This window comes from Cervus elaphus, chromosome 5 (assembly GCF_910594005.1).
Source record: "Cervus elaphus chromosome 5, mCerEla1.1, whole genome shotgun sequence".
Lineage (NCBI taxonomy): Eukaryota > Metazoa > Chordata > Mammalia > Artiodactyla > Cervidae > Cervus > Cervus elaphus.
Window position 1 is genome coordinate 11056206 of NC_057819.1, and position 20674 is coordinate 11076879.

At 46.1% G+C, this 20674-nt stretch overlaps 1 protein-coding gene across 4 annotated transcripts in view; it reads left to right on the plus strand.

The window, feature by feature from the left end:
- PTPN11 (protein tyrosine phosphatase non-receptor type 11) overlaps positions 1-20674 on the plus strand; it is a 65238-nt gene that overhangs the window by 37016 nt on the left and 7548 nt on the right. For 2 of the 4 annotated variants that reach the window (XM_043901673.1, XM_043901674.1), the window contains exons 7-13: positions 7484-7580; positions 9865-9944; positions 10068-10226; positions 12604-12735; positions 15594-15760; positions 16685-16752; positions 17264-17415. In XM_043901673.1, the coding sequence (XP_043757608.1) occupies positions 7484-7580; positions 9865-9944; positions 10068-10226; positions 12604-12735; positions 15594-15760; positions 16685-16752; positions 17264-17415 (855 nt within the window). The remainder of the gene's footprint in view (positions 1-7483; positions 7581-9864; positions 9945-10067; positions 10227-12603; positions 12736-15593; positions 15761-16684; positions 16753-17263; positions 17416-20674) is intronic. The other 2 variants (XM_043901676.1, XM_043901675.1) reach the window with 1 other exon arrangement.

Consider the following 20674-nt stretch of genomic DNA (forward strand, 5'->3'; position numbering starts at 1 on the left):
GTGGCCTGGGCCCTCTGCTCTTCTGGCTTTAAAATTGCTCTTCATTGAGAACATGTCCATTTTCATCCCAGTCCGATTACCCCTAAGTGGCATCCAGTCTCTGGTTTTACCTTTTGATTTGTGCCTTCCACACTTCTTGGCTTTCGTGTCTCTTCAGATTTAAGCATTCACAACCAGACCTGTTATTTTATTTTCATCTTCAAACCAACTATCCGTTTTTACGTCTCTGTCTCTGTTGGTTGTCCTGTATATTCTCTGACCCTGTATGCTGGAATCCTCGGAGCATCCCTTAACTGGTCTTTTTCCTCTTTCTCTCATTGTCATGCACCAGGTCCGGTTCATTTTCCTTTCCTAGTTGTCTTTCTGTTTTTAGAGGAAGGAAGGAAGGAAGCAAGCCAGCATTTATGGTCTGTTTGGTGCTGCGCTGCAGGCTAAGGAAGTCATCTCCTTATGTCCCCAGATCTTGTGAGGGAGGTAGATCTTGTGTCCCTGGACGCTCTGCAATCAGGGCAACTCCCCAGGACCACCCAGGCGGGCAGCGGCCGAAACGGGAGTCTCACCTGATGCCAGGGCTGTAGGTGCTCATCTCCCCACAGAACACCAGCTGCTCTTTTACTCTTGACCTCTGCCCTTCCATTCACCCTTCGTGCTCATCTGCTCCCAGCATTTCTCCTGTTACTCTTCCGCTCACAAACCTGCAGTGGCTCCTGATGTCCCACCAGAGGCATAATATTTTAATTCTGAAGACAAGCATTCGGGAGAAAGGGCAAAAACTGTTCCCAAGGATGTGGTGGGCAAACAGTTGGCTGTGGTTTGAACTTGCAGAACTGACTCCAAGTCTGTTGCGCTGTGCTGATCAACTGTTGACAATCTCGTGCCCAGTTCGCAAAGCCCACCTCCCCGCCTGACCTCATTCCCCTCCACTGACAGCTCAGCTTCTGCACTCTGACCGTCTTCCTTGCCCCCAACTCTGAGGCCACTTGCTCTGGCCTCTTAGCCACCTTTGCTCGCATCCCTCCCTTGCTGGGATGTCTTCTCTTCTTCCTTGCACTCCTCTGTCTCTGCCTCACCCCTCACCTGCCTCAAGCCTCAGCTCCTCCCAGAAACCACCGTCCCTTCATTTTCATGAATCTCACTCCCAAAGTTCCACGCCACCTAATTCATTACACACCGAATGACAGATTATTAATGATGGATTTGTCTTGTGCTGTGTGCAGCTGTTTCCTCTGTCAGATCCCGTTCTCCTCTGGGGACCGTGTCTTCTAAATGTGTTTTTCCACTTACTCTTCACCTTGTTGGAGGCAGGCGATGACTTGACTTACAACATACACCTGGAAAGGAACCAGCTCTCAGGTTGGTTTTGTCTGTTCATGGTGCTTTGTAAGTGCTTGTCCATCAGTGTGGACCTTCTGTGACCATGAGAGGCTCCATCAGCCCCTTCATTTCTCGAGGTTGCCGTGGACTCATTCGGGACTAACCGCTCAGACTCCACCGTGAGGAAGTGGTAAAAGGCTGGGCAGCATAGCATCTGGAAGTGGGGGCTTTCACCTGCTAGTGGCGCCTGGTAACATCACAGAGTTTGCACTAAAGAGGGCAGAGTGAGAATTCCAGTGTTCCTCTTTGCAGAGGGCAGACACCAAAGGTAAACAGAAGTTCATTCAGACAGGGAAGAAGGCCTGCGTGGAGCCTGCCCACATGGTTACCACTGTCTTATTATTCGTGGCCCCAAATCAGAGAGGCCATCAGCTGAGCAGCCCTTCTCAGCCTTCTCTCTCTCCTTCAGGAGGCCAGCCATGCATAGGTAGTGGGAGAGTTAATAGCAACTTTTACATTTCTATTTTTCTTTTTTACAATTTATAAAAACCTTCTTTTATTATTGAAGTTTTCGCACACCCTGAAGTTGAGAAAATACCATGATGAACCTTCTTTTTTGCAACACTCAGCCTTAACATTTAGCAATACTTTGTTAACCTTGTTTCCTCCCCTGGTAGCTTTGTTTTTAAAAAATAAAGTAACTGCTGGGACTTCCCTGGTGGTCCAGTGGTTAAGAATCCTCCTTTCAGTGCAGGGGACGCAGGTTTGATCCCTGGTCAGGGAACTGCGATCCCACATGCCATGTAGCAACTAAGCCCATGTGCTGCAACTAGAGAAGCCTGTGTGCCACGACTAGAGAGTCGTGCGTCAGAACTGCTGATTCCGTGTGCTCTAGAAGCGGAGAAAGCCTGCACGCCGCAGCAAAGGCTCAGTGCAGCCAAAAAATAAGTAACTGTACAACTTGGTCTGCCCCTAATGGTTAATGGCATTATTTTTTTCCCCCTTAGCAATTAGTCCCGGTTGCTCAGAGCAGTGAGGACAAATGGTTCTCAGGTCATGTCCTGGCTCATGGGGCTGCCTGGCTCTGCCCATTCATTTATTGTGTGTCTGTCTTTCTTTGATCCTATTTTTCCACTTGCATTCATGACATTCTGTTCAAGAGCCAGTTTCAGTGGTCTTTAATCAGAGGGCTTTGGAAGTCTGTGAGGGAGTGTTTCGGGGGGTCTCTTTCGATCATCACAGACCCTGGGGATGCTGCTACTGGCTTTTGGGCTGGAGACTGGCAGGGGTCCAGGTGTGGGGAGCATGGATGTTCAACAGCCATACATGTTAGGGATGGTGCTGCCCAGTGAACACCTGTTTTGTCCACACTGGGTGTGCTGCTGGGCACTCCTAATGTATAGTGTGGATCAGGGGATTATCTTTCTCTTCATGGCTTTTATAAAGCTTAACCATTTGATATAATCCCTTTGTTGATCAGCTTTGGCTCATGTAATCAGGTGACTGTAGCTAGCCTCTGGTCCTTTTGGAGGTTTCATCCTTGGGTGCAAACCTTTTGGTTGTATTGCTCAGGAGAATGGGGTATCTTGCAGCCTGTGCCGCAGCTTTATAGTCATGTTTTTGTCATTGTTGGTTGCACACGGGCTTCTCTCTAGTTTTGTACTATCCTTTTAGCCGCCTGTCCCATGCCTTATCACTGACATCCTGCCTGGCCCAGTGGATGGTGGGGACAGAAACGGTGACAGTCAGCTGCAGGTCATTCACAGCTTTTGGTGACCTTGGGGGTGGCTGAGAGGGAGTTCATGGAAGATCAGCTTGGAATGGATTGTAACCTCCTGGGGGCAGGGCTTGTGGGATATTCCCCTGCCTCTTCCACCAGCCTGGTGCCGGGGAGGAAGCACCCCTTAGCAGGTGGGAGATAATCTCAGGTGAAGTCAGGGAGCCTCTGCTGGCAGAGCACAGAAACTCACAACTTCTGAGTTCTTTTTATTTTCAGCCTCACTCTAGAGGGATGGCAGCCGTCCAGTGTGAGAAATGAATTGTGTTCAGGCAAGTGGGCCCCAGGCATAGCTGAGAATGGGCTGATGGGATCTGAGGAGAGAGCAGGGCTGGAGTGGGAGACACACTCAGTTCTAATCCATGACAGCTGCCAGCCGCCGGCAGTCAGCACCCGGCAAAGCCAGGGACACAGGGCCCCTGGGCCTGTTGTTTCTGGAAGACTCCAGGGCCCAAACTGTCTCAGCTTGTGTTCTGTTTAAACCTCATATCCGCGTGGAAGAGACGGTTGGCAACTTAATGCAGGATGAAGGAAGCCAGAGGCTGAGCCGAGTAGTTGGTCCAGCCGGCACACACTGGGTATTGGTGAGGCTTTCCTTGGCCTGGAAGTCTGGATTATTCTAGCAAAGTGTTCTTGGTGTGTGAGGTGATTTTCGGCGCCCCGTTGCAGTAAGATTGAATTAGTGAATGAAGAAGGTTTTCTCCTTTTTTTTCTCTTTAACCCTTCTCCGTTTCCTTTGTCGTGGCTCAGGAGAAGGCCCGTGCAGTTTTAATACGCCTCTAACGTCTACCTCTCGGCTTCCCTGGCGACTCAGTGGTGAAGAGTCTGCCTGCCAGTGCAGGAGATGCAGGTTCGATCTCTGGGTCAGAAGGTCCCCTGGAGAAAGAAGTGGCTCCAGTATCCTTGCCTGGGAAATCCCACGAACCGAGGAGCCTGGCAGGCTGCAGTCCATGGGTTCGCAGGAGAGTCAGACATGACTTAGTGACTGGACAGCAGCGACATCTATTTCTTAACACTGGCCAGTATGCCTTTTTTTTTTTTTTTAAAATAAAGCCTCAGCTATACCAGGGCTTCCCTGGTAGCTCAGTTGGTAAAGAATCCGCCTGCAATGCAGGAGACCCCAGTTCGATTCCTGGGTCAGGAAGATCTCCTGGAGAAGGGATAGGCTACCCACTCCAGTATTCTGGCCTGGAGAATTCCATAGACGGTAAAGAGTCGGACACCACTAGGCAACTTTCACTTTCAGGCATGCTATAATATCTAGGTAGGATTTGACAGTATTTCATTTTTATTATGTTCCTTCTTCTGGTTACCTTCATATGGCAAGTGATACTGGTTTTCTTATGTGCTAGTAATATGCAGTTTTCTTTTGAAATACATCTTCTGAAGGGGAAAAAGTGGAGGTTAGTTTAAGAAAACAACTGATATAATAGGCAGTGTGCTGAGATGAGACAGCATCTTGAAGATGCTTTCCTTTCTTTGTTTTCATTTATCTTTTTGTTTTTGGCTGTGCTGTGCAGCTTGTGGGATCTTAGTTCCTTGAGCAGGGATTGAATCAGCACCCTCGGCAATGAAAGCTTGGAGTCCTAACTACTAGACCGTCAGGGACTTCCCTTAAATATGCTTTTCAGATGACTAAAGATTGGGAAGTGCTGATCTCATATTTTGCCTCCAGTGGCTTTTCTTTATGTTGAAGGCCAAGTCAACAGTGTCAGCATGGGATGCTGAGTGTGGGGCCTGCAGTTCACGGCCATCACCAGTGATGGTCCGTGGTGTGTCTGTCTCCCCCCTCAACCCCCCTCCTGTATTTATTTGTCCATCCAACAGATAGATTTTGAGGGCCTGCTTTGTGCTGGATGCTGAGCTGGTTACAGGCAAACAGGGGTGGTCCATGCTCTCTAATAGAAGAGACAGGTTGTGAGGACGTAGCGGGTATTCAGTGTGACAGGAGCACTAATGGAGGGCGATGCTTCAGGCCGTGTGCGGATATCTCGAGACGCAGGAATAGGTCAGGGGAGCTGAGTAGGCCAGGAGAGCTTCCCAGAGGAGGTGGCATTTGAGGTGGGTCCTAATGAATAACCGAAAAGTAACATTCAGAGGTACTCAAGGCAGAGAAAAGGAATTCTAGGCAGAGGCCATGAACAAGAACAGGAAGGCCCGAAGAAATATGGTGGGTTCAAGACACTTGGTGTGGCTGGAGTGTAGACAGTGCACCTTAACTCTTATACCAACTCTGTGGGGTAGGTAATTAGGGTTCACCCTGCTTTATACCGGAGGACACTGAAGGACTGTCAGGATAGTGACCGGAAGCTGAGGTTAGAGGCAGGCCTCCATCCACTCAGAGAAGAGAAGGTCTCCTGAGTTGTTCTGAGAAGCTTGCACTCGTTTCGAAGGCAGGGGGAGAAATTGAAGGTGATTAAACAGGGAGGGATGGATGAGATTTGCCTTTTCTAGAGCTTGCTCTGGCAGTGTGCCCTCCACAAGTGAAGCGTCACTTGAAGTTTGTTCCATAAGCGAGCACTTGAATGCTTTCCTGTCAAGTTTGTTTTGAATCAAGCCCCTAGTTATTTCCTAGCATGTAGCTTTTGTTGATGTTGTTTCTCTTCACTTGGCTAATGTTTGAGTGATTGATTCAGTTCATAGGGTTTGAACCTCACCTTACTGTCTAAAAATCAAGATCGAACTTTCTTCCTAACAGCAGTATCAGAGGATATGCCAGCTCCGAGAATGCAGATGGCTCTAATTACTGTATGTGAACTCACTGAAGAATTTTGAGTGACCATTTGATTGTCAGACTTCTGTGTATGTTGTATTTTATTTCTGTCCAGGTTTCAGCTGGCTAAACATTTTGGTTTTGAGCTGTGTGTCAAGGCCGAATTATTGCATTTTGAAACCTAGAGTCAAATAGCAATTTAAACTCTTGACTTTCAAAGCTGTCTGTGAAATGCAGATAAATGAAATGGATATATAATAGGGCCACTGTGTTACGAAATACTGGCTCTGCCTTCCCTTGTAGAGAAATCTCTTAAGGGATCATCATTTTGGCATATATAAATATATTTTTAGTATGTAACACTTTTTTTTTTTCCTTTTTAGTCTGCCTTTCACTTTCTTGATTTGCCCATTTGTGATTTCCTATTCAAACGAGGCTTGTCTGAAACCATTGGTTCCTTGAAGAGGCACTTTTGGTGATTCTGAAAATGCTTCTTGAAAATGCTTCATTCAGCCTGGCTGTTCCACCTTCCTGTCTCTTTCTACAGCTGGTCTTCCTCTCCACTTCCTTATGACATCCCGTCTTCCCTGGGGCCAGCCCCGCTGTGGCTGCCTGCTTTGTTTAGGCTCTTCTTTCCCTGGTTCTGTTCCCCACCTCCTTTCCCTGCAGAGGTGTCCTTCCTGACCACTCGCTTCAGGGGCCTGAGCGTTCTCCTCCTCCATCTCTCTCTGGGGAGACGGAGGGGCGCCCCCTCCCCTCAGAGAACAGGGGAGCGGGTGTCTGTGCAGATGCAGGCTTGGCTGCCCAGGGCACTGATGTAGGTTTGGGGCACAGGAGGACTGGAAAGCTTTGCTAACAAAGATTGCACGACCACAGTAAACCACTTTTAGCGTCCACCAGAATCCAGATTTGAGAACTGACTTGCAGCTTGCTCTGAATTCATCAATGGTTAAAGTAGGCAGATTGCAAAGTCCTCAAGAACACGGATCACATCTCCTATTTGAGCACTATATACCAACGTTCACTGGCTTTCATTCTTAATAACTTATTTTTAAAAGTTGCTCTTTATTCAGGGTGGGGGCACACCGGACGGCTTGGGGGATCTGGTCTTAGCTCCCTGACCAGGGAATGAACCCAGGCCCTCAGCAGTGAGAGCGAGGAGTCCTAACCACTGGACTGACAGGAAATTCCCAAAGTTTCTCTTCTTATAAATATTTATTGTAGAAAATTTAGGCAAAAAATGAGCAAAACAAAACATAATCTTACTGCTGAAAATAAAAAAGCCCCATACTTTATTGGTGTACAGACGTCTGCCATTTCTTACATACATAGGTGCACACAGACATAAGGGCTTATGTAAGGCACTGTTTGGAAAATTTGACCTTCTTTTTAGTTAATACTCACTCTGATCATCTTTCCAAGGCATTAGATATTCTCCTAGGATAGCTCTTAAATGTCTGTAGAACATCCTTTGTTTGAATGAATGAAAGTGTTTATTTCGGCAGCTCTTTCAGTGTCTCTGCCCCTCTTGATGTAGCATTAAGGTGAGCATTCTTATAGCTGTTGCCCACGACTCTTGAACATTTCCTGGGATAAATCCCCTAAAGCAGAACCGCTCAGTCAGGCTTTTTTTGGGAAGCTTTTGACGCATAATAATATTTACTTTTGTTTCTCTACAGACACTACAACAACAGGAGTGTAAACTTCTCTATAGCCGAAAAGAGGGTCAGAGGCAAGAAAATAAAAACAAAAATAGATATAAGAACATCCTGCCCTGTAAGTACCAATCTCCATAACAGCCACTCTTGGAGGTTTTTATCCCCAGTGTCTCTGTCACTTCTCTGGGGAGGTGGGGCATGTGCTTTTTCAGCAGATCCAAGGCCTTAGCTTCTTTTAATTGTGAGTAGTTTCCAAAGTAGTCAGCTGTGGTGGAGACGGATGGCCTCGTTCATCGAGTTCCTGTGATGCTGCTTCTTACAGAGTGAAATTAGAGTGTGGTTGGTTCCTTTTGTTAATTTAGACTGCCCGGGAGAGATCATGTCAAGGCTTGCTCTCTCCCAGGGTCTCACCATCAGCCTCAGGGGTCCCAGGCTTGTGCCCTTGCTCTGTAGTCCCTGGCTCTTGGGTCTGTGTGGAAAAACTGGTACTGGAGCCCCCAGAGTCACTACTCTTAGCTCCAGGCTCTAATGTGGGGTCTCCAGAGTGGGCCAGGAAGAAACATTTAGAACTTCTCTTGATTTATATTCTTTATCCAAAAAAAAAAAGAGAAAAAGAAAAAAAAATTAAATCAGATGTGCAGCTTGATAGCAGAGTGTGTATAATGTATTTAATAAGCCTTGTTTGTATCTATAATATTGGAGAAGGAAATGGCAACCCACTCCAGTGTCCTTGCCTGGAGAATCCCAGGAATGGGGGAGCCTGGTGGGCTGCCGTCTATGGGATCACACAGAGTCGGACACGACTGAAGTGACTTAGCAGCAGCAGCAGCAGTATCTATAATTGGATTGGCCAGAAAGTTTGTTTGGGTTTCCCACATTGTGAGCATACAGAAGAACCCAAATGAACTTTTTGACCCACCCAATATATATACATTTCAATGTCCAAAAACTTTATTATTAAGTTTATTGGGGAGCATCCCGTAAACCCATCCCGTGTGTGTGTGTGTGTGTGTGTGTGTGTGTGTGTGTGTGTGTGTGTGTGTGTGTGTGTGTGTGTGGCGTAGTCTTCCTCTTTCTGTGTTCATATGGGCACATACATGGTGTATATGAATATCATATCCATATAGACGTGTGTAAGTAAGGATGGGAGACAGTGGAGGCTCTTCTAATATCGAGGAGAGAAAAAGAGGAATTTGCAGGGAATCATTCTGAACCACAGCATGGTCCTAATGACCTTGGGGAAGCATTATCCTCTTTACGTCTTAAGTTTTCATTTCTGCTCAGGAGGTCTGAATGGTGCTGAGCGTGTAGGGAAAGATGACAGGAACAGTGGTATGCAGTACTAAACAGAATATTACTGTCCTTTCCTCCCATAAAAATCCTAATCAGATGTTTCTCCTGATTAGCATCATATACTTTAAAGATGGGCAATCTGAAACAAAAGAATAGTGTTAAGACATATGACTTTATTACTAATTCCCAGTGTAAAATGTGTTGCTTAGGAAGCACACTCAGATTTTTGTATCAGTAACGTACTTTTATACAGAATTTGGTCAGTGGATACTATTGTCAGAATCTTGTTGTCTGGATACTGTATTTAATTCTACTTCATTTTTTAAGAATCCTTTTTATTACAGAAAGTTTAAAGTATATTTGAAAGTAGACAAAATAATATACACAACCCACACATGCCTAGCCCCCAGCTCCACCAATTGTCAGCTTGTGCCCAATCTTGATTCATTTCTATTCTTTTTTTTTCCTAATTATTTATTTATTTTGGCTGTGACAGGTCTTAATTGCAGCACATGGGATCTTTAGTTGCAGCATACAACCTCTTAGTTGTGGCATGTGGGATCTAGCTCCCTGACCAGGGATTGAACCTGGGCCCCCTGCATTGGGAACATGGAGTCTTAGCCACTGGACCACCAGGGAAGTCCCAATTTATCTGTATTCTGGTACATGTCTCTTCTTTCCCTGATTTATTGTGAAGCAAATCTCAGACATACGTCATTTACCTATACTTTTCCTTTAAAAAACAACAACAATGACAAGAAAGCAAAAAACCTTTTGTTTTGAAATAATTTTAGACTCACAAGAAGTTACAAAATATGTAGAGGGTTCCCGTGTACCTTTGTTTTCCCCAGCTTCTCCCGATGATAATATCCTCTATATCAACAATATACTATTAAAACCTGGGAATTAGCATTGCTACCTTATACTCCTTAAGGAAAGCATTTTGGGGCATCATATTCAGATTATCATGCTCATGTTGGATTTAGTTTTTAATGCCATTTTATCATGAAATGAATAAAACCGGGACTCCCTGAGGATGAGCTGATTTGACCTGATTTGTCCTGAAGGGGTCTGAGTACCATTGTGACCGTGGTCTGTTCTTCTTCTAGTCGATCACACCAGGGTCGTCCTCCATGATGGTGATCCCAACGAGCCCGTTTCGGATTACATCAACGCAAACATTATCATGGTAAACTGCTTTCACGGTGTTTTCTGACTATGTATTGCTAGCTAGTTTTTGTATTTTAAATCCTTCCACCTGGCCTGAAAACAATTTCAAACATTTGAGTTTGTTTTCTTCTTCAATCTCTAGCCTGAATTTGAAACCAAATGCAACAACTCAAAGCCCAAGAAGAGTTACATCGCCACCCAAGGCTGCCTGCAGAACACGGTGAATGACTTCTGGCGGATGGTGTTCCAGGAGAACTCCCGGGTGATTGTCATGACAACAAAAGAAGTGGAGAGAGGAAAGGTATACTACACACTATACTTTTTTGAAGTATTGGACGTGTCGGGTTGATCATGTTAAGAACTGAATAAACGTATTAAGCTTATTCTAACTGACCCTCTGGAAAAAGGGGAGTGGAAGAAATCTGGTATAGTTTTCTACACCTAGTTTCCTGGGCAGGGATCAAAACGCGGCCCTCCTCAGTGGAAGCATGGAGTCTGACCAGGGGACCACCAAGGAATTCCCATATAAGATTTTTGTTGTTGTACTGCTAGTTGTTAACACGTCTGAATACCTTTGGAGCCAGATCTGGTCGTGGTGAAACAAAGGCTTCCTCTAGCCGCCGCCCACAGTAGCATTAGATGTTCTTGGATTAATGGACAAGTTCAAACATTTTTATAATTTCTGCTTGAGGGGAGGATCACCTGCTCTGAGTGTGGAAAGGAAACCGAGCCCTCCGTCCTGCCAGTTGCCTGGTTGCAGTTATAGGAGGCTGCCCATTCTCATTCTCTGGTTGCAGTTGTAGGAGGCCGACCTGGGGGCTGGGGAGAGAGGGTTCTCGGGTTACTTCAGAGGCATCAGGATTGGTCCTTCTCAGAAGAGCTGCCAGAAGCTCCTAGAACAGACAGACGTTGGGACCAGTCACCCTGCCCCACTCCTTACCTCCTTCTCCCGGCCTGCGCCTGTGTTCCCATTCTCCCTCTTCACTCTGTAGCTGGAGCAGAGGGCGTGATGCACTCTTGGTTCCCCACATGTCTCTCCAATAACTTGTGTTTGCTTGGTATTCCTCCTCCCCACCCCCACCCCCCGCCAGTGCACAGAAGAAAAACCAGACTCTGGATTCCTGGGCTTTTAATTTAAAAGCTAAAGTATCAGGGCTCACGTTTTAGAATTTGTTTGCCAAGGTTTACATCAGAGTTTGGGAAACTGGGAGGAGGGTGCAGTCATTCACAGATGTGTAGAGTCAGCTACAGTGTTAGGAGTTGTGATTTGTGTTCTCTTGGGTGACCAGCAGTCCTCAGAATTGATTGACCAGTGACAGCATTGCATACATTTAATAGTCAAAGTATTCATTTGGGGATAATAAAAATTGTATCAAATCTGTCAAAGAGGTACTTGGATCTACAAAATACTGGAGGGAAAGCCAAATTCAGAATAATAAATAAAAGGCCACATAAAGCATGTCAAGCAAAAAAGTAGTGCTATCCATTAAATCTTCTGTTGATCTTTCCTCCTACCATATTCTGTTTCCTTTCGATTAATCATTGACTGGGGGGGTGTCTGCAGCTATTCTCTGATTTCTTATTTTTTAACAGTGAATTGCTCTATCTTCCTAATGTACAAGGTAGATTTCTCTTGCTGGTAGTTGTGTCTTGGGGGCTGTGGAAAGTGAGTGGTGTGGGTGACTGCTCCTGGGGAAAAAAGCAAGACACCAAAACATTCTCTGCCCAGGACACATCACCAGATCTCTGCGGACTCATGTCTTATTGAACAAAGTATCTTCCCCTTTGGCAGCGAGACTGACTCCCCTGGTGCCATATTTATCCAATCCGAAGCCAGTAGCTATTGCAGGCTCAGCGTTCCCAGGCGCCCGGTTAAGTGAGGGTGACGTGTGCAGCAGGTATCACGTGGATCTGGATATAGAAAAAGCAGCTGCTTCCAAACTCCATCAGCTGCCTTTGCATGCTGGAGTTGTTCACACTTGGGTTAGATAAGGCGCGGAGGCCTCCTACACGGGCGCGGAAATGAACCAGACAGTCTGGCTCGTTGGGCAGCCCATCCACCTCCAGAGCCCCTGCCTGTCTTCCCTGCAGAGTGACTGGCAGATCTCTGGAATTCAGCGCTCAGCGGTTGCCAGACAGGAACCTGCACACCCTGTAGTCCCCCACTCTCTGCTCTTTAGTTCTTTTTTGAAAAGATAAGTTCAAGTCCTTTCTTAAAAAATATTTATTTGGCTCTGCTGGGTCTTGGCTGTGGCATGCAGGATCTTTGGTTGAGGCATGCAAACGGTCAATTGTGGCATGTGGGATCCAGTTCCCTTACCAGGGATCGAACCCGGGTCCCCTGCATTGGGAGCATGGAGTCTCAGCCACTGGATCGTCAGGGAAATCCCTCCTTGGTTCTTTAGAGAAATAAACAAGCACTGACTCTCCTCAGACCCATGACTTAGATGAACCATTCTGCGACACTGGTTTTCTCTTCCCACTTCTCCCTGGTTCTCCCTGCATCTGCTTCTCTAGTTTGAACTCTTCTTTCCTTTTCTTTGAAAATCCAACAGTTAGACACCAGGCAGGCCCTTTTCCATGTTAGTAGTCAACACTTGAATGTTGCTCTTCTTCTGGTTGAGGCTTTCATGTCAGAGTTCACAGAGATTAACTGTCTTTTCTCGGACCCCTTCCAGAGTAAATGTGTCAAATACTGGCCTGACGAGTATGCACTAAAAGAATATGGAGTCATGCGTGTTAGGAACGTCAAGGAAAGCGCTGCTCACGACTATACCTTAAGAGAACTTAAACTCTCGAAGGTTGGACAAGTAAGTATACTGTCGTACTTTAGAGACTCTGCTAACTGCACATGGGGTGTGCTCATCCCGGGGCGTGCGGTCACTCCTGTCTGCATACCTTCAGGCATTCGCTCACTCACTGAACAACATCCATTTATGGACACCCTTTGTGTGCCGGGTACCAGCGAGGTACTTGTTCTGTTGTCATTGTGTTAGTCACTCAGTTGTGTCCCACTCTTTGTGACTCTAGCCCGCCAGGGTCCTCTGCCCTTGGAATTCACCAGGCAAGAATACTGGGGTGGGTTGCCATTCCCTTCTCCAGGAGATCTTCCTGACCCAGGGATCGAACCCAGGTCTCCTGCGTTGCAGGCAGATTCTTCACCATCTGAGCCACCTGGGAAGCTGCACGGTACTTGGCTGGTACCTGGCACCCCAGACCTGCACGGTCCCTTCCCCCACAGAGCCTGGGGAGGTGGGAGGTTAAGGAGTAAATAACCAACCAAGCTTTCCAGTTATGCCGGGGCTATGAAAGCCACGGTGTGGTGTGTTAGAGAATGAAATGGAGTAAGCAGGGAGGACCTCTTTGAGGGGGTGCCACGCAAGCTGAGACCTGAAGGTGGAGCAGCATCTGAGGCTCGGCAGAGGAGAGTTCCAAGCAAAAAGGGCAGCAAGTACAAAGGCCCTGAGGCCTGTTTTAGTGCCCATATTCCACGTGTCAGCTTCTAATTGTACGCAGTTCAGGTTTGTCCCTGGGATGACTATGTTGTTTTTTTTTTTAACTTTTTATGTTATATTGAAGTATAGATGATCAGCAATGTTGTGATAGTTTCAGGTGGACAGCAAAGGGAGTCACCCATACTTATACATCTGGGGTGACTGACTTTGCATCCAGCATGATTTGGATTCGTCATGATTTCATGGTGAGAGGGGCTTACTTATTCAAGGGCCTCTGGGGACACAGAGGTGAACGAAACAGCCTTTGTCCTCGAGGAATTGCAGTCACGTAGCCATGAGAAGCCACGATACAGGTCCCTATGCCATCGAGCAGACACCCGCTGTCACACCCACCTAAGGTGCTGGGGTTCCTCAGCAGTGGGTGGAGAGAGGGTGGGGGGAGTACAGATCTATGATGGAGAGAGTGCGCGGAGTCCCAGCTGGGCAGCCGGGGCGGGAGGAGGCGGGCGGAGGATGGGGGAGGGACTGTCCCCTGGTAAGTTCCATGAGGTGGTCTGGGGACCTGAGTGAGCCGGGAGCCTCGGCGACTGTGGTCCAGGGTGAGATGTCGGAACCTCTGATGTGCAGTTCTGTTGTTGGCAGGGAGAGGGTGGAGGTTCAATTGATTGTGTGACTGTGTGGGGAAGTGGGAAGAATGTCGCTGTCAAGCAGAAATGAGAGAGAGAGATTTAGAGGACATTGGACAAAGATTTCAGATAGGTTTTTCTTCAGCTGTAGTGATAAACTACCCGTCTTCTTGTTATCAGGTGTTTCTCAGCAGCAGGTGGATTTTTCCTCAGGTTTTTTTTTTTTTTTTTTTTGGTAAACCATCCATCTTGTTAGCAGAGATTTAGGAGTATCAGGTACAGGAAACGCTGGTGTTTGGGTTTGTGGTTTGCACTTTTGGATGGAGGTGCTAGCATGAGACTGATCATTTCTCCAGAATTGTTGGTCACGGATTATCTGCTTTTTGTATAGCATGTTCCATTTTTTTTTTTAAAGTGCTATCACATGATCTCATTTAAGAAGGAGGAGTGGGACCAGAGACCTCAGCGGCCATTTGTATAGGAGGAGGAACAAGGACGCTCAGGGCGGCTGGGTCTTTCTCATTCCCTGTCCTTTCTGTGACCCTGGGAACCCCCTGAGTTTTAGCTCACTGGTGACCTCCAGAAAAATCCTTTTTCATGACTCAGCAAACAAAATGCACATAATTCAAGAAAAGATCTTGACTGTGGTTCAGATTCTTTGGATGTTCTGAAGGTCACTGGTGGTGGATTCTGGCCTGGTTATTCTCTCTTTTTTTCAAAATCCCCTTTAAAAATGTTACTTAGCTTATGTAGTCTCCAGATAACGTAGGAAGAAGATGCAGTGACAAATAGTGACCTAATTGGGAGGACCCAGAGCACGATGCTTTTTTGGTTTTTTGTAATCTCGGTACCCTTGTTGATCTTTATTCTTGTCAGTCCTCAGAAGAGCGCCAGTGTGCCGAGTCTCTTCCTGTCTGCTTTGCAGTGGCTCTGTGTTTAACTGGTCTTGTGATAATTGTGGTAGAGAGAGTCTTATGCCCATCAGCACATGAGGGGTTTGAGGCTTAGAGATGTCCAGGGGTCACAGTGAGTGTGAATGCTGGGGTTGGGGCCTGAATCTACCCACCTGATTGCAGAGCCTGTCTTACCCGCTCTGCACCAAAATGGAAGTTGAAATAATTAGAATAAAAGTGCATGTTGCAGGAGGGGAGGAGGGCCAGGTACAAAAAGACAGAGACGAGCAGATGTCTGGAGGGCTTTCCCAGGTGGTGGGAGGAGAGCCCCCAGGTCACAGAGGACTCCGTTGTCTCCCACGCGGAGCTGCTCTTGGAGGAGGGGGAACAGGGACCTCGCCTGCCACTGGCTGACGGTGCAGACACGGATGCCGGTTGTCGTTTCCTCAAGAACAAACTGCCGTACGAGACATCTTGCTTCTTCGGACAGAGGCAAGGGGTTCCAGCCTCCAGGATTGCTCAGCCAGACCCAGGAGGAGGAGAGATCTGGGGAACTCATGGAGGGGACCTGTGAACGGAGCGTGAGGGGGCAGTGCCGCCCTGGCCCCCCCGGCTCATGGCGGGTCTGGGAAAGATGGGACCTGGACAATGCCTCAGCCCCTTGATTTATTTAATTCTTTTCTGGTTTTTCTTGGCTCTACTCCAGGGGAATACGGAGAGAACGGTCTGGCAATACCACTTTCGGACCTGGCCGGACCACGGAGTGCCCAGTGACCCAGGGGGCGTGCTGGACTTCCTGGAGGAGGTTCACCACAAGCAGGAGAGCATTGTGGACGCAGGGCCCGTGGTGGTTCACTGCAGGTGACCGGCCCCTCCGCCTCTAGGATGTCACCTGTCCCATCATCTCTCGACGCCCAGAGTGCTTGTTTGTACTTGTCCAGCCCCAGCCACAGCTCCTTAACTGTGGGAAAAATTTAATGCCTGTTTGTGGCATTAAGGGACACTTTGGCCCCCAAGTACATTTCTTCTAAATCCTGTTGGGCCACCAGGTACTGGGGTGGTAGGACAGGAGGCGGTGAACACAGTCCTTATTCTTAAGGCACCCTTAGTCTGGTAATGTTTGATTGGTTTTCTCTGTTCATGCAGTTATTTTAGGATTCATCTCTTTGATTGTGATCCTGTTCTGGTTTTCCATGGAAATGTGGTGTATTTTTTCCCCCCTGACAACATACCTGTTTGTGTCAGAATATTTGGACCACTCCCCGTTCAGGCTTCTAGAAGCCAGGCCCATAGCCTCCACACCAGAGTTTGTAGGTGCCAGTTCCCAAGTTTAGGCTTCATGATTATCCTGGGGAAAGTTGGGTTACCTGAATCTTTCATATGTTGGGCAAGTAGATGCATGTGAAACATTATTTATTCAGTTCTATAAAAGCTCCCTTTTATTGAGTCCTTGCTCCATACCAGCATCTGCATTCATTGTTTTTCACTCATTACTGATATTTGATACTCACAATAGCCCATTTCACAGATGAAGAAACCAAGGGTCAGAGAGGTTAAGGGATTTGCCTCAGGCACACTGTGCCGGGGAAGCTGGGCTCCAAGTGCAGGACGGACTGAGTCCAAAGCCCTGGGCTCTTTGCTCATATGTTTGCAAATATAAATAGACAATCTTATAAATACTCCCAAGAGCAGACATTGTTTCTGTTAATATTAATAGCTTGGTTTTGAGCATAAAACCCTCATGAATGACTCCATTGTCCTCGCTCTTCGTCCTTCTGCCCACAGTGCTGGAATTGGCCGGACAGGGACGTTCATTGTGATTGATATTCTTATTGACATCATCAGAGAGAAAGGTAGGTCATTCGGAGGGCAAGAAGCTACGATTCCTGTTTTCAGTTTATGGAAGGAAAGTGCTAGTGAAAATAGCCTGCGGAAGAAAATTGAACGTTAAAGTATTTTCACAAAAATCTAGGCCAGCCAGAGACTTCAACTTTCAGTATGTTTGCCCAAGAAGAGAAGTGATGCTGTTTGAGCTTTTGGCATAAACACAGCCTAGGAGCAGTGGCCCCCACTGCTGTGGCCTTTTGTTGAACATGCAGTGGTGGTCTCTGTCCATCTGCTCACTCCTTGTTGATGGTATGGGGCGGTACTGTAACCTGAGGGGCTCCTCACCGCCGACCCCTGACCCTGTGATCTTCTAGGATCGTTGGTATTGGTCAGAAGGCCAGTGCCGTAGCCCTCAGAACAGGTTCAGTTAAAACATGAACAAGTAAATTTGCTTTATCTCTGCTCAAAGTTGTGCTTTAAACCGCTTCACCTTGTCTCTGCAGTTTCTCCTGATGCTCCGTGGTGCTTTGCTTTTAGGTGTTGACTGTGACATCGACGTTCCCAAAACCATTCAGATGGTGCGGTCTCAGAGGTCAGGGATGGTCCAGACAGAAGCACAGTACCGATTCATCTATATGGCTGTCCAGCATTATATTGAAACACTACAGCGCAGGATTGAAGAAGAGCAGGTACCAAGCCTACACGGCTGACATGTAGATTTTTGGTGTTTTTTTCCTGGGCAGCTTGGCTTGGATATGCTCTCCTTCTGAGTGAGAGTTCAGGCTTTGCTAGATAACTGTCTTTATCCGAAAAGAGGAAACAAGTTCCCAACCAGGAAGGACCTCTCTGGAAACGAATTATTCCCTACCGCACAACTCTGATTTTTCACTATGGAGTAACTCAGGGAGGGCCACCAGGCCTGACAGATGGGTTTGGGATTTTCCCAGGCTCACCTGGCAGGCTTAGAACTCCAAGCCTCGAAGTTTCCAGCCTGTTCCAGTTTTGATCCAGGCCGCATTCATCCTGATTCCATCTCTTAAATGAATGCCTCACTCTATATAGCACATGAGGGTTGGAACCCCCAATGTGGTCAAGTTGGAAATAGAAACATTTCCATTTTTAATAAGCCACACATAATGAGCAGTGCGGTGCTGCAGCCTTTCCAGTGGACACAAGGCTGAGTTCATGAGGACTGAGGAGACTGCTCTTTTGGGAGCTGTCCTTAGTTCACTGCCCACCCCCACCTCCAGCCCCATCACTGTGCTGCTCACTGGGTAGACGTGATGTCTAAACATCAGTGGTATTTGCCTTCTTTACCCTGTTTATCACCTTCTGAAAAACTCAGCTTCTCAAAAATGGGACTTGCAACCTGATTGAAAGGTTTCTAGCCTAGCAGCCCAGTGGCCACGTTATCAAAGCATGGTCAGCCCAAGTTAGTTAGTGTAGTAGGTTCTCAGTCCATGTAGAAATACTCACTAGGTTGTTTCCTTGTACAAAAACATCTTCAGAAACAGTATGGATATAGGAAGGCATGGTCGAATAATTAACAAGCTCTGTGCTGGTTTTGAACTTCACCGCTTTAAGTCATTGTCTTAATGTAAGTGCTGTGAACTTAAAATAGAGCTTAGAAGTAGAAGTGTTAATCTCTCAGTCATGTCTGACTCTTTGCAACCCCATGGACTGTAGCTCACCAGGCTTCTCTGCCCATGGAATTCTCAGGCAAGAACACTGGGGTGGGTAGCCATCTCTTCTCCAGGGGATCTTTCCAACCTAAGGATCGAACCCAGGTCTTCTGCTTTGCAAGCAGATTCTTTACTGTCTGAGCCACCGGGAAGCCTTTAGATGGTTACTGTAGGCTATTTCGTATTCACCTTTCAGTTATATTGATTTGGGCCAGAAGTACTTACTTAAAGCATGAAGTTGCCTCAAAAGAAAGACTTCTAATAAGTAGAGTACAGTACCACTGGTACAAATGGGAAATTACTTGGGAATATTTTGAAGACCATAAGATAGTCTTGCTCAGAAAAGCTGGGGGAAAAGCTCTATTTCATTCAGAAGCTTTGGCTTTTCTTCTGGTTTTGGAGAATTTAGGGACTTTCCCTCCTAGCTTATCTGGCACTTCACATCTTCCTATTACTTACCGTATATGGTCCCTCTGACCCTAAATCTGAAGTTGTAATTTGGATTTAGGAGCTAGTTAAAACCAAAATACCTTTATTGCTGCGCTTTTATTGGGGATGAGGGGTAGGGGAGGTAGAATCACTTAAATATTACAGAATGTAGACTATAGAAATTGGATGTCCCCAGTAATCCCCTCCCAAGGGTACTCGAATGAGTATGTGCATTCGTCCACTCAGCCAATACTTTTCGGTGCCATTACGTGTCAGTGCATTAGCTATTTGGTATATGAACTTTTGATTTAAAAGAAAAATATGTAGGCTTAGATTATATTTGTTTTTTAAAATTAGATTTTGTGGGGACTTCCCTGGTGATCCCAGTTGTTAAGACTCCATGCTCCCAACACGAGGGTTACAGCCTTGATTCCCTGGTCAGGGAACTAAGATCCAGCATGCCACAGAGGGGCAAAAAATAAATTTTTTAAAAATCCACTAATAAAAAGAAATAAATTAGATTTTGTGATATGTTGTTTCCTTCGTTGTACTGTTTGATTCAATGTAGGAACTTGCTACTTGATTTGGGACTAGAGTAGGAAGTACCTTAATTAGTAGGTTTCAGTGGCAGACTTAAAAATATTATACCCACGTGATTTTTAGATTAAGCAAAGGAACAAAACTCATTTAGCATAATTAATTATTCTGAAATCCAGGCATTTCCAAAATTATTATGAAGCATTAAGGACCTTTGGGAGTAAAAGACTGTGCTACAGAGGGATAAATGGAAAAAAAGAAAATGACAGGGGTGGAGAGCAGGGGAGAGGAAGAAGAGAAGCCAAGGCAGCATTGGAAGGAGGAAATGCAGAAACAGAGGTGGGAATCTAGGGGAAATGCAAATGAGCAAGACTGAGAAAATTCTCCAGTCTTTATATACCGATCTCACACTCTTCTGTTTACTTGGAAGTTGATTTCTTTTGTTAACTTCCACTTACAGTATTAAAAAGACATTAAAAAAAAATACACAGAAACTGTAATGGAATTCCCTTAGAACGTTCAGCAAGGTGATATCATACTATTGTACTGTTTAATTATTTTGCAGTTTGTGTTTTTGCACCTAATGTTGTGTATGAAATCTGTTTTGATGTGCACACATACATACGTACATTTCCTCTTATTTTATGATACGGATACATCACATTCATTTGTTCTCTTGGTGAATATTGTTGGAAATAGCACGTCACTGGACATCCTTGTCAGCTCTTCTAGGCTCTTGTGCATGAGCTTCTGAAGAAGAAAATGTTTAAAGTTATAGTACATACGTGCCTTGTCATCATTACCAGATACTAGTGTTAGCACTATCCGTTCTGACGAATTGTGCACCAAAGTGATGGCATAGTTTACCCTCCCACCAGCAGTGAACGAAAGTCACTGCTGTGTGTCAGTATTTGATATGGATACCCTTTCTAATATTTGCTGTTTCTTGAATAATCCTGAAATGAAAGCAGCATTGTACAATGATGAGAACTTTATGGATTAGATTTTTGGAATTGGTTGTTTCTGGGTGAATTTAGGAGGAAAGAGTGATAAATCATCTAACCAGGAGTTCTACTGAATGCAGTTCATTCTGTAGCTGAGATGAGATTGCATTCTACTGATTTTCTTTGCCTTTTTTCCCTCCAGAGTTTATCATTAGGCTGACAATAAAGTATTAAATGTGCTAGGGTTTTTTTTCTGGTGTAGGGGTGGGATGGGGACAATGTGATAAATGTATGATCCTGATAAGAGTGCTGACATCTTTTGTACCCGTGGGCCGTTTCTACTTGGAGTGCATTTA